This window comes from Cryptomeria japonica, chromosome 8 (assembly GCF_030272615.1).
Source record: "Cryptomeria japonica chromosome 8, Sugi_1.0, whole genome shotgun sequence".
Taxonomy (NCBI): domain Eukaryota; kingdom Viridiplantae; phylum Streptophyta; class Pinopsida; order Cupressales; family Cupressaceae; genus Cryptomeria; species Cryptomeria japonica.
Window position 1 is genome coordinate 438957913 of NC_081412.1, and position 15064 is coordinate 438972976.

A 15064-nucleotide genomic window follows, 5' to 3' on the forward strand; every position below is an offset into this window, starting at 1 on the left:
GTTGGAAACACCAACACTATGACTTGTTAATTTCAATCGAAATGAAATAACAATATTTTCCTTGATATTCAATGGTTAACATGTGTCTAGGGCTCCAACTTTAAACCAAGCCAATTTAAATAGTAGCTCCAATTAATTTAGAACCCATCAATTAATATTAGCAACTTCTGTCAAATCTAGAGTTTTGCTTAAAACCTAGCCAACTCTTTATCATAACTTAAGATAGAAAAATAAAGGGGTATGAAAAATGTTAAAGAAAAAATTGATACATACAATTCTAGTGAAAATAGGGGGGTTTTAAATTCAAGCTATGGATTGGGAGGGGGTGAGAAGAAAGGAGTTTATGGTGATATTTTTTAAAATAATGGGATTCTTTAGTATGCTATGAATGCACGTGATATAACCCAGGTTCACCAAGTGAAGCCCCTATCTTTAAATGTAATGGGTGGCCATTATTTAAAGTGTGAAAATAAGTTTGAAAAAAAAAAAATTTACATAAAAGAACAAGGACCCATTTTGTGCATTTTTGGCTCGAGCACCCAAAGCATAACGGGTGCCTATTTTCTAAAAAATAAGTCCCATCTCTAGCAACATTTTTCCTCACAATAAAACTTCCCCCGAACTAGTATTCACCTTCTTGCACTTTCCCTCACATCAAACATTTCACTGTCACCTTTAAGCTTCAAGCCCTTGTTAATGTGTTCTTTTGCTTCTCTCAATATTTTCCTCAACATGATCACTTCTTCTTCAAGTTTAACACATTCATTGGATTTGATATGTAGCCTTGTTTCAAGTTCATCAATGGTCTTCTTTCCATATTAAAATTGCACTAAAAAATAACCAATGTATTCTTCTCCTTTATTGTTCTTTCCTCTACGTTAATCCAAATCAGCAAGAGAAACTCTTAATTCTCCTTCAAAATCCACAACTGCATCAATATCCCATTCATGATGTTCCATAGAATCCAAATCTTCAAATTCAAATATTGTGTTCAAATATCATATCAACCTCAGCTCTTAGACTATTCCTTCAGGAACCTTACACTCTAATTCTAATTGTTGAACATTTATAGATACTAAGAGAGGAGGGGGTAAATCAGCATATATTAAAACAATCAATTTAACCAATCAATTATCATTCATTCCATTTACCACATGTGCAAAAGTAAATAACTAAAAAAAACAAGAGCAAACACACATGAACACCAATATTTTATGTGGAAAACCCAATGAGGGCAAAACCACAGTGAGAAATATTTGACTATATGAAAAATAAGTTATAGTGTTTTGGCTCAAAGCCAAGGAGCTCACTGTCCTTGATGTGGACTTGCAAGACTAAGGCACACAACCTTAACTCAAGATATAGAGAAGACTTGCAAACACTGAATATCACTTATTTAGGGAAAGATACATTATATTTGAAAGAGAAACATCAATATGATTGAACTACAGACAACTGCATCCACATATATTTTAATTACAATTAACTGTTAAACACATCTAAAATTATCGTCATTACTACTCTACTATACTTGTGAACCTTTGCACAACTTCACATACACTTCACACAATAGATACCACTCATCCATTCATCTCCAAAATGATTTCATCCCTTTTATACCATTCACAACCAAAATCATCAATTAGGTTGGCCTAGTTAGATATAATGTGTAAGATCAAAGTAGTCAAGCTAAAAACAATCTTCAAGGCAATTCAAAAGGAAAAATAAAATGTGTGAGGCATCACATCATGTATAAACACCTTCCAAAACATTCCAAAATAACTCCTACAATTTCACATGCTACCACATGGACCAAAATAGCATAGGTCGACTCCAAATGATAAAACAATTAAGGCACAGCAACTCAACTTACTCAAATTACAATGTAGACCACCAAAAACACTTGTGGATGCTCAACATATCATATATCCAAAAATCCAAATTATGGAACCACATTACCAAAATACCTAAAGGCATAGGAATGCAATGCATTCATATACATTGTCACTCTGTCACTATAAAAGCCTGAACTCAAATCAACATAACTCCAACTATAGACCACATGAGAATCTAAAAACTAGAATATATCATCCATTTTCATCCACCAACATCATACTCCAACTGCAAGAACTAACAAAACATGTGTGCCATAATGTGGACCAAAATTTGAACAAACTCTAACAAATTGTTCACTGAAACAATCACACTTAACTGACACCAATAGTGGACCACTCATATCATTTCTAAATCTCTATTAAAGCTATATTGCAACTGTATATACCACCTAAAATGACTACAACCAATCTCCAACCATCTGCATGACCACTAAACCGATCCACTATTATTGCACTACTACAGATCGCATTCGGACCAAATATATCAACAAGTTACATATCTGGGTCAATAAGTTTGAAATCAATGACAACACAAACTCATATTTTTTGTAATGCCCACCAAGAAAATCCTAGAAAACAAAGCCAACTAACAACCTAACCAAACATCTTAGAGATATTTTTTTTAAAGAAAGAAGTGTCAATACAATTTTCTAAAAGGATCACACCATCTTAAGTGCACAAGCAGAAATTAAAGATACAATATCACATTATTCTTTACGTAATTACATGTTGGCAATTGACACTCATCCACTAAGGTTCATGGCATTATGGGTTGTCATTGATGGCAACTCATCATCTCAAGGTAAATGGTTTTGGTTAACCGGCATTCATTACACTAATCGATATTGGTATTCACATTGCTTTCCACTAGCACTGGCACCGGCATTCACTTCATACTCGGCTAAGTCTTGATCTCGGTAACATGTCCAGATCCCGATAACGTGTATATGGAGCCCGGTAATGGATAGGACCCAGCTAAGGAAATCTTTTGGTCTTGATTATGTCTTCATGAATTTTTGTGGTAACGTGTGATGGTTGACATGGTCATTGGATTTATGTTTGATTTTCATTATGTTCCGGTAGCCGACTTGTTTATGTTTCTTGTTGAAGCCGACATAGTTAAGTTAGATGGATATTTAAGAATATCACTTCAGCGATAGATCGTGTGTTATATGGTATGTGAGATTCCGATTGTGAATATTTCAGTGAGTTTTTGTATGCGATTGGAAGCAACTGTGTGTAGTTTCACATGCACAACTTAACTGATAGTAGAACAGAGTATCAAAGAACTGGAATACAGAGGAGGTTATCAGAGCATTCACCAGAACTTATCCAGCATGGTCAGATGCTATTTATAAGTTCATTTTTAGTTGTAAACACTTTTTAATATTTTGTAAGTCACTAAGACTTCCTATATTTTTTGTTTGAGTAGTGATCTCTAAGCGGTTGGCCTTTCTGCATGTGCAGACCCTCTTATGTAATATTTGTATACCTTGATCAAGTATATAGATATTGTGGGTATCAGCCCCACCATGGTTTTTCCCTTTGCATGGTTTTCCACGTATAAATCTTGGTGTTATGGTGTTTCCTTTCATTGTGTTATTTTCTGTATGCATTCTAATTTTAAACCAGTTAATAAGGAATAAGTTCAAAACTAAATTTACCGGTAGAACACTGATTCACCCCCCCTCTCAGTGTTCTTGGATTCCAACATTACATACATTTAAACTTACATGATTACATAACACTAATGCATAGCGGAAATAAACTCTAACATCTAACTTACATCCTCTAAGTTTCTTAACATCATTACTAATAAAGTGTCAACTATAAGATACATGAATTATTTTCCTACTTAAACTATTACCCACAACATAGAAAAGCTACCATCTAAACTATAGAATTATAATCATGAGATATAACTTACCTAACACTACTAAGGTTATTACATCAATTTTATTTCACCAATATCCAACTTCTCTTAAGCTACTAAACTTTCGACATGATAAATTATATCCATTCCTATAATATAGCCAGTACCAGTACTACATAGAATGAATATATGAAAACATCACTGCATTGCATAATACTACTCATACATGAAATATATTACAAATATAAGCCAGCCATTACAAATAGAATATCATGATACCCTGATCACATGAATGATAAAGAAATACAAAGGCATAGATGAATCATTTTATATAACAGTGATTACATTAGCATAATAAATCCATAGCACTGGAGTTGAAGAGAAGAAGTAACATCCATCACACACATTAACATCCAACAAGGAATCTCAATGGAAGAAGGCATCAACCACCCAACCATTTGGAACCCAAAAGGTCCACCCCCCATGCTCTAGAGAATGACATAAGGCCCCACACATCACTAGACCTAGGTCGACACCTAAACATCCAAGGGAATACAAATACTCACAAAGATGAAAAAAAATGAAAGACTAAACAACATAAAATATAGGCTCAATATAAGACACAAACTGACCAAAGGCTTCTACAAAAAATAGATGTTAAGGTCCTAGGAAACACATAGGCAATAGTTTCATCACATTCCATCAACATGGGTTTTCCTAGTAGTCTGACCCTCTCCAAGATCCAGACCCCGATTCCCATTGGATGCACATGTGGAACCAAACAATCCTTCCATGAAGGCAAGGACGTTAATCTACCACATAGGCCTTCTCAATCTCATCCTAAGTCTAAACGAGTAGTCCAAGCCATGAGATCCCATCCTCTATCTATACGAGCACACATGGCATGTTTGGGGCACCAACAATTATCTTATTAATGTGTGTAAAACCCAACCCAATAAATTATATTAATGTTATCACTTGATTAACTAACTCTCAATGAGATCTCCTAGCAGCCACTTGAGAGCCACTCCCCATAATATGCTCCTAAAACCTAGAGTATAACAAGAGAACCACAACAATATCATAACATCAATGATTTGCATGTAATGAATCATCACAACCACATCTCATAAATAAGGACCTCATGATTCTAGATAAAACTTGATGCATAGGATCCATATCAAAATCTAATCCACATTAACAAATTTGATCATAACACTTTTCTCAATAAATAGATATCATGCAACATCAGGTTGCCCAGCCAATATACCAAAATGTTCAAATACATAAGAAGGAAGGAAATATCACATAAAATCCTCATGTAATCAATCAAACTAAAAAATTACCACAACAAATCACAAACTCCAAAATAAGCCTCTAGTTTGACCCAAACCAACATGGACTTCCAAAATCAACCAAAAAAGGAAAAAACTAAGAAACAATGCCTTTGTTATTTTTTTTAGCACATTTGTCACTTCTTATGACACTTCCTACCAAAAATCCTCAAAATCTCCCCAAAAATACATGCAAAATCCAAAAAACATCTTTTCCTCTTGCATGAGAATTCAATTAGCAACTTCCCATGCAAACACAAAAATCACTCCACATCCACATTCGAAAGAAAAGGGAAAATAAATAATAATTACCAAATTCAACTCCAAATAACCAATAAAAATAAATAACTAAATTCATAAATAAACATAAATGCTCAAATAATATAATTTAAACTAAATTACCAATAATATCTCCACAACACATATAAAATATCATAAATAAATAATTTCCCACTCAAAATTATAAATGCTAAATATTATAATCTATAAAATAATATTAATACAATAATAAGAGTCTTACAATATTCCCACGTGAATAATTAATTACTCACACATAAGGCTATACATAATAATATATTTATTAATTACCACAATATCATATTAACAATCAAAAATTAAATAAAATACATCATTCCTAGAACCACTTGAAACCTAACAAGATGATTCTAGCCAAGGACATTGGAACTCACAAAGGACACTGACTAGGGTTAAGAATGTGGTAAGGCCTTATGTCACTTCCAATCAACTGTCATTGGGATTAAAGGCACACTCTGACCTATGAGACGAGGTGAATTCAATGCCTAGTACCTGCATCCTTCATAACACCAAATGTTTATACACAACATATACATAAACATAAGATACACAAGCAGGTGAAAGAGAATCACAACATCACACCCTGCTCATATATAAGTGATGTGACATTGTCCCTTTCATATCCACAATAGTAAGACATCATAGAAAGATATAACATAATAAATTACATCAACATCATTCACATGTAATGTAGATACCAAATTAAGGTTAGCACAAGATAAATCATCATAAGAAATAAACATGAACCACATCTCCTAATTAGTGAATAATCACGAAGCTAATCATAAATCTAACTTCAATAATTAATCCAGAGCATAGAATCAACATCATCATAGTAATCATAATGAATACACTAATATCAAGAGAATACCAATATACTGAATGAAACAAGAATCAAGAAGTATCAAGAGCACAAACAAGTCCATAAGCATCTAACATAACCTATCATAAAGAATCAATCAAGGAAGGGCACTACACTTTCAACAAGACCTATAGAGGGGAGGGAGGGAGAGGATAGGATGAGAGAATAGGGGTAAGGAGACAGAGAGAGAAGTGGAGAGGGAGGGAAAGAACTAGAGAGGGAAGAGATGTAGAGATTAGAGACCTAGATCTTAGGGAGAGAGGGGTGATAGACCTAGGAGCAAATAGATAGCAGAGAGAGAATGTGGGCAATTAGACGAGGAGGGGGAGGTAGTGAGGTAAAGAGGGAGTGAGATAGAGACCTAGAGATGGGGGGAGAGAGGGTCGAAGGGATATGTAATGATAGAGAGAATGGAGAGAAACAATTGATAAGAGAGGGAGAGAGGTTGGGGTAGATCTAGACAGAGGGTAGAGATGGGTAAGAGAGAAGAAAGGAGGAGAGAATTCAATCTAAAATTAGGGAGAGAAAGAACAAAAGACAAAAAAAATTAATGTGAACTATTTGGCTAGCGCCAAATTTGGTGCTAGCCAAATGAAAATTTTAGTTTTCATATTTGGCTAGTGCCAAATTTGGTGCATGCTAAATGTAAAATATATATTTTTTAATTTGGTGCACACCAAATATGTTTCTTTGAGAAACACCAAGCCTTTGGCTTCGATTTTCCTTGGGCATCCAACCCAAAGGCTTGGATGACCTTTTCAAGCCTAGATGTGTTTTTCTAAAAACATATAAAAATTTCTCACATTTTCATCTATTCTATCCATCAAGTTTGCATGTGTTTTAATGCAAACAAAAAAAACACTGCAATGATGTTAAGCTCTCTCTTATCTATCTAACCATTTTTTATTTATTTTTAATTATTATATGAAGATTTTCATCTCTATGTTCTTCTATTAGTGTGTCTGTTTTTTGTCAAAAACAAACATGTGCTATTTTGGGCATGGTTCTTTACTTGTTCATCAAATTTTGAACAAATTACAATTTTAGAAACTAGACTGGACATTCTACACTTATTGAAAAAATTATTTTTTAGTAGTTCTCAAAAAAACTAGGGGGGGGTATGCTCAATTTTATGTTTTTCAAGATATGCCCACTTTGAAAATTAGTTAAAAATCATATATTCACCCAAAAATTAACCTTAAACATACAACAAATATATAGTCTTTTTTAAAATATAAATATACATGCAAATACTATCAAGTAAATGAATATAATAATAAATATGAATGTTTAAATATTCAAAGAAAAAATGTTAAACGGTCAATTTTTATAATATATATTGTTCTAATTGATCAAGATCTAAAGATTTTAACTAGAAATTTTCAATTATCAACCATATGAAAAATTGTCTTATTTTCTTAGATTTTTAACTATTCCAAATATTAATACATCTTTAACAACAATTTTGATAAATTTATTTACTAAAACATTATTCGAATTTAAATTTTAAAAATTGGAATGCAATAAATCTTAAGTAGCTTGTTTGACATGGAAATTCCTGAAAACACTAATGCCGCACAAAAAATGAACTGCCATTATATTATATAAATATTAATAATTACCATTATATTATATACATTGGTCAACATTCAAGTGCAAATCCCAATAGAATGATACTCTCATAATATAGTCTGTATTGACTTGACAACCTAAAATAACTCAAGTTGTGATGTTGAAATAGGAAGTATAGAACTCATCCATGTAGCTTTGGAGGGGTTTGAGTAGATAATTTCTGTTTGATCCACTAGCAATGAAACTAATGGGATGATATGTATCAATTCCTCTGGTTCCAATGTAGCTAACTGAATCTTTGAAATTCTCATCAACTGTACTGGGCTTGCATTTCAATACAATAGCTTGTACAGTTGATCCTCCTCCAAAGAGAAAGCAATTTGGAAGACTTGTGGACTGAAAGGATATGGTATTCTTTTTTCCATTCAACCCTTCACTCACTTTGAACATTATTGCTTTATTTTTATTGGTATGTGCAGTTATAGCTGGGTTGTTTGGTCCTTGGTGTGAAATAGCAACTCCGGGTTGATCAAATAGCTCTAGATAGATATTCTTCCCAATAAAATCCATGGTTGAACGATACCCTTTCTTTACCTGTGAAGGATCAACAACTCTAAAACTAGAATGAACTGCTTCATCTGTCCCCTTCGTTGAAAATTTTCCCATTAAAACGTGACTATTATTGTGTTGAAGTACAAAGGGTTTTTTAATATCTCCTTGATGAAAGCTAAACAATTGAGACGCATATATAGCAGGAACTGGCTTTATCCAATCATTTATTGAAGATGATTTCCCAATGTTGAGGTCCCATCCTTTATTAGCTATGCCAGCAAGTAGATATGGACCAAAAAGAATTGCTTGAATAGACACAGCTTGATGACGATCATCTGCAAAGGATATATATAAAATTTGTTGGTAGATTTACTATTAATACTCATATTGAACATCAACAATTATAAACTCTTTAGAAATTACCTTTAATCCTCTCTGTCCTAAGACCAACTGGTAATGACAAAGTCACCTTATCTCCGGACTTCCATTTTCTTTTAATGGTCAAAAAACTTCCTGTAATTCATCAAGATCAAACCAAACAATTATTTATTATATAAATTTCTAAATTTAATATAATATTTTAAATTTGGATTGGTAAATTTATTTTTCATTTTAATGATTCAAAAAGGACAACATGTTGATTTAGGAAATTTCTTCTAAGCAAACCACTTAATAACAGGTAGTTTTTTAATCAAAGTGAAATTGTGTAGTAGAAGAATGGTTTGCATAATAAATTCATAAAGAAAACAAATCAATGAAAAAAAATTGTAAGAACAATTCATAGGTCAAAATTTCAAGCTTGTTGATTTTGAAACAAGGCAACATAATTACCAGGAGATGGTAGTGAAAGTGTTTCTGTATTCAGTATTGCCATTGCACTTTTAGATGTCCAAAACGGTATTCGTATGTTCACTGTAAAATCCACATCACTAGCCTTTCCACTCTTCTGTTGCTATGAGAGAAAAAAAAAATGCTTTATTTTCAAAGTATAAAGTATTTTATTATTTGATATTGAAGAAATAATTCTATATTTAAATTTAAACATAATATATTAGATCTTTCATTGGAGTGTGAATGAGAAATTGAATTTTACCTTAAATGGAGAGAACTCTATTGAGACATTGAGATTTGGATCATGAGAAAATAAAGGTTGAATTACTTGCTTCAAGTTAAATCCAGCATTATCCCAAGTAAATGTGCTAGGTATAAATTGAATGATGTACAAATTAAGATTTACACCATTCTCTTCAAAATATATAGAATCTCCTAATTTAGAAAATGATTCAACACCTGTCCAAAAATATTAAAAAATATGAAGTTAAATAATATTTATGTAAATTAATAATTTGATTAATATTTACAAATATAAAGAATAATAAATTCATAAAAATCATATCATTATTTATATTAATCTCTTTTTATGTGTATACAAATTAAATATTAAATTGTTCATTTTATATTAGAGATTTATTTATCTTGCTTGTATATTTTGAATAAATATCAAATATTAAATAAAAAACTTATTAAACCACTTATTTTTTATTCTAATTATTCAACTTTTAAAATATTTATGAATTGCCCTAAATTCTAAATTATAATCTTACAGTTATGTTTTATTTAATTATTAAATTACTTAAAAAATAAATTTAAAATATATTTATTTAATTGGTATTTGATTTTAAAATGTTAATGTTGAGATTAAAAATATTGTTTATATACATTGATATTTATTTTATAACAAAATAGTTACAATTTTTCCTATTTTAATTATAACAAAACATATTATCATACAAAAATCAAAAAAAAAAATTATTATCTATTCATAATGAAAAATCATAATATATAAATGATTTACATAACTATTCTTATAATTAATAATAATATATTATTTTAAATATAATTATAATATTAATTATTATTTGTATTGTATTATATATTTAAATTGTTTTAATGAGAAAAAAAAAGCATTAATGAAATAGAATTTTACCTGAGCCATAATCACACCAAAATGAATTATTCCAATCACCCCAACCATGATAACTATGGGCCTTAGAAACTCCAGCACCTTGAGGAAGCATATAAATATAAACCCCTGGGTTTGTTCCTCTTTGTCTTCCAAGCATACCATTTGTCAAAACACGTTCATAGTAATCTGCATATTGCATGTCTCTAGTCCATCGAAATAAGTGACGAATAACCTATATTCATCAAAGAAATGTGAAATAATTAAATTAAATTATTTAACTTGTATCTACTTTATTTTAGACAAATTTATATTCAATAATTTTTTATTTATATTAAAATTTTACCTTCTAACCTATTTGAACAAACATTAAATTGCATTTCAAGAAATCAAATCATATCTACATCCACATATTAAATATTAAAGATAGTGATGAAGAACCTTTAATAAGTTGTATGAAGAACAGCCTTCTTCAGTTTCTGTAGAAAGAGAGTCGAGTAATCTCTTTGGATTCTCCCTTCAAAACAAATTAAATATTTTTATTGCAATATTTAAAAAATTAATTCACTATCGTAAATTTTAAAATTAAAGATTAACAAATTTTAAAAAAAAAAACTTATTGATTTTGAATTTTAAAACTAAAGATAAACTTACCAAAATTCACTACTAGAAGTTCCACCAGTTGCCCATGCATGTGATGAATTTACAATATCTACAAAAAATGTACTAATTTCCTATCAAAATTAAATCAAAAAATGGTTAGAATTTATCAAATAAATTAAATTTTAATATTTATAAATTAAAATATCTTTTATAAAAAATAAAAAATTAATTCATTATCAATTTTATTAAAATCTATAAATATTTATTTATTGAATATTCTATACTTAATTACCTTGTAGAGTGGGTCACCTGTGACCTCATATCTCATTTGTGAGCCTATAACCACAGGAATATGTGTATTTGTATGAAATCCCGAAAGACTATCAGCCTGTAATTAGTTATAAACAACACATTTAAAAATGCTAATTTTACAAATAACTTCAAACACCATTGAAAATAGATTTTATGTAGAGAAATACCTGCATAGCTAATAGCCCCAAAAAGCAAGGCTTATCAAAAAGATGGGCGAGCTCGAGATGTTTTGGGTTATTCTGCACCAAAGATTATAGTTTATTCTCATACCATGTAAGCTAGAATTTGTAAACAATTGATCCCAGCTAGAATTTAATGATGCAGATCTGAAAGGGGAAGAGGAATACAGAGATGGTGTAAAGTTGATAGAGAACATCATTCATGCCACCAGTCTCTTCATTGAGGGATGTCCAATGTCTCTCTATTGTCCACTCTTGTATAACGTTTTGGACACGCTTGTAAAAGTAATCAGCCATCCACGTAGTCATCTTGAGTGCTTGTTTATTTCCAGCTAAGGTGTACTGATCCAACAATCCTGCCATGATCTACCAATATCCCACAGCAAGCAAAAGAATGTGCATTATAATAAGCTGACAATGAACACCCAAATGCATCGATTACCTACAATGTGTAAGATTGTTTCTGGTTTTAATCAATGTTTCAAATCGCATTTAACGATTCATCAAGATAATAGACTGGAATATAGAATTAATCTTAAAAAGAGGTAGGGAAGAGCAGTAGGGGAGAAGGTGAGGTGAGAATCAAAAATAGAATCCAAGGAAATTGGACATTGGAGTCAAAAGATATCTAACCTATCTATTGTTTAAGTCATTCAAAAATAAATATGAGATATAATAATTGTAAAAATTAAAAGACTTTTCAATATAATGGAGCATTATAGCTCTAATGTTGACTACAATGAATCTATCAGACTTCAACAACAAATTCTAAACTTTGGCTTGCCTTCACCTCAAATTGCATTAATAAGTGGGTCTTATGAAAAAAGCTAGTGCAATCTAAAATAAGTCACCCAAACAAATCAAAGTTCAGAATATGCTATTTGAATAGAGTTCTTGACCCAAACCCTGTTAGTATGGTTACCAAAGAAATAAGGACAAACCCAAAAAAGAACAAAATTCTAAATCAAAAAGACATCGAAGCTCCAATAGAACATAACAAACAACAGAACAAGACAACAAACTATCATTGAATATCAAAATTGAACCCCAACATACGCGCCCAACAAAACTATCATTGAATATCAGAGTTGAGACCCAACATACGCTCCCAACGAAAGAAAATTGTTAGTAGAAACAATAAGGGACATTCCAAATTCAGAATATAATAAAACACTCCAACTATAATGTTAATTACAATGCAACTATTGTTCAAGCCATTTATAAAAAAACATGACAACGACACTCTGTGCTAATTTAGATGCCCAGATGACAAATGCAGTGCAGTTGTTTAAGCTATCTTTAAGCTTACCTTGTGAATAGTATAGTATGGTGCCCAAACATATTGGACGGCCTCAAAACGATCAAAGAACTCAGAAGGAAATGCAGATAAATAACCAGTTCCCATGGCCTTCTGGCAAGCCGCAAGAGCAGAGACAAGAGAGGTCATCTTGTCAAAAAGTGTCTTATTATGGGTGGAAGCCCACATCAAAGCAGTACCACTCATGTAATGGCCTACAAAGTGCCCTCTCAACTCCATCTTTGGGTCTTCCCATCCACCGTAGGGCTTCCCAGGGGTGGGCAACCCCGCTGTTTTTCTGAAACTCCAAACCAAATTATCCACATCCAACATCAACAAGTACTCCAAATTCGTCTGCTGGGCTTCACCATACACTGAATTAGGGTCCACACGAACGTTGTGCAATGGAACCTCCTGCAGGAAATTTTGTCCATTAATAACACTATTGTTATTGCTCTCTCTCAATCTTCTGTACATCATTCTCCACTTGAAATCCTCCTGCGCGTCTTCCAGATCTTGCCTACGAGATAGTTTGAGAGTAGCCCAAAAGTTCTCGTCAGTTGGAGTCAAATGGGCAAAATGCGAGTGCACAAGTGCTTTCCACGCCTCATCTTTTGAGGACTCCACCTCGTAGCGCAGAGTGTGGGAAGACTGCTGGGTTGGAATGTTTGTGCACTCTTTCAGTCCCCACACGCACACATACTGAAGTACTAGCGCTAACAGTATAATAATCACACTGGCAAGCTTTCTTGAATTCTCCATTCTCCCTAGTCTATTATCTACACCGACCCTGAATATTTCGCTGGGATGAGGAATATTTGTAGTCACAAATGGTGGCTCAAACGATTGCTCCTCTTATTCCGTTGTGGATAACCATTACATGTCATCGTCTAAGCTTGGAAATGACAGATATTACGGATTTCTGTTGTCAAACAAACTACTCTGTCAAGCAAAAAATCAGTTCAATGTCAGCTTAATCTCGCCAGACATTCTCCACTCCTCCCGTATGACATTCTAGTTTTGCTTTTGCTTTATCCATAAGTATTTATCATGAGAAAAATAAAATGATTAGTTATGACGTAAGATGATAATATTATTTTTTAAACGATAATATAAAAAAAATTCAAATTCTTCTCCATATCAAATCTACTACTATGGATTTTCTACTATTCAATAGAGTGGTGAAATCACCGAAAACATTCTGAGTAACTCGCATAACATAAAATAGTAAACAAAATACCTGTTTTTCATGCTCAGACTCTGTCAGGAAAATGGGGAGAGGAACATGGGGAGCGTAAATAACCGTTTATTGGAATAATCGTGATGTAGAAGAAGGATGAGATTCCAACGAACACATCAATTTAAATGCAACGGTTATGTAGATAAATCAGTAAACCAAATATGGATGCACATGCACTCCACGCTCTATGCAATGCACGCCAAGCTCCGTGAATTGATATTGTCATGGAAATGGAAATTGATTCGTATGAGATATTTTATTGTATATGTATGAGATATTAAATTGTATTATTAGTATATTTTTTTAATATAATCTATATAAAGTACGTCGAGATCAGATATTTAATTTTTTATTTTTTATTTTTGTATTAAAGATGAGAGTAAACAAAATACAACCAGTTGTAAACAGGGGAGGCTACGCCTCAACCACCAAAACCACCGAGGATCTGTATTACATTACAGAAAGTAGTCCGAAGTCAAAAAAAGACAGTACAAAGGAGAACCAAAGCACTACTGCAGAATGTGATCGAATGGATCGATCCAGGTGGTCCACCCTTGGGCCCCTTCCATCCAAATCACCTTTTTTCGATCTTGGATCTGAGTCAGCATGGCAATGTGGTCAGCCTCAGGTATCCTATTGTTGTTAATCTCTTTTTGCAGCTTCTTTAGAGCCTCTTCAAAGGAAGATTGGTTGTTCGTGAGCCTCCTCCACTCGTATCCATCCTTCATCTCATGTATGAACATAGTGGCATGGCCATCTTGCAAGAACCGGAGGAACTTATGCTTTTTGACATTCATCAAGAAGCAAACCTACGAAGCAATTTTTAAAAAAGTGAGTCTACGAAGAGACTCAGTAAGACATCTGCCATTGCCATTAAATTTGTCCTCATTTTGCAGCTTCCAAATGAACCAAAGGATATATGAATATAAGATAAACCAAAATAAATTAGCATACTTTTTTAGTCCATCAATATAACGAGTAATAATGTTAAAAGTATCCACATGATAAGGAATGCAAAAACCAAACATTAACCGAACCTCCCTGGCGAAGGAGTAGTCAAAAAAATG

The 15064-nt window shown here is 32.4% G+C and overlaps 1 protein-coding gene across 1 annotated transcript; it reads right to left on the reverse strand.

Moving 5' to 3' along the window:
• Positions 1–7851: 7851 nt before the first annotated feature.
• Positions 7852–13543, reverse strand: LOC131052219 (uncharacterized). The gene is made up of 11 exons (XM_057986838.2): positions 12770–13543; positions 11629–11826; positions 11449–11520; positions 11262–11357; positions 11021–11100; positions 10808–10883; positions 10391–10601; positions 9497–9693; positions 9235–9355; positions 8827–8916; positions 7852–8738 (listed from the first exon to the last, which is right to left on the reverse strand). The coding sequence occupies exons 1-11, from the start codon at positions 13517–13519 to the stop codon at positions 7999–8001; spliced, it is 2631 nt and encodes an 876-aa protein (XP_057842821.2). The 5' UTR covers positions 13520–13543; the 3' UTR covers positions 7852–7998.
• Positions 13544–15064: the final 1521 nt, after the last annotated feature.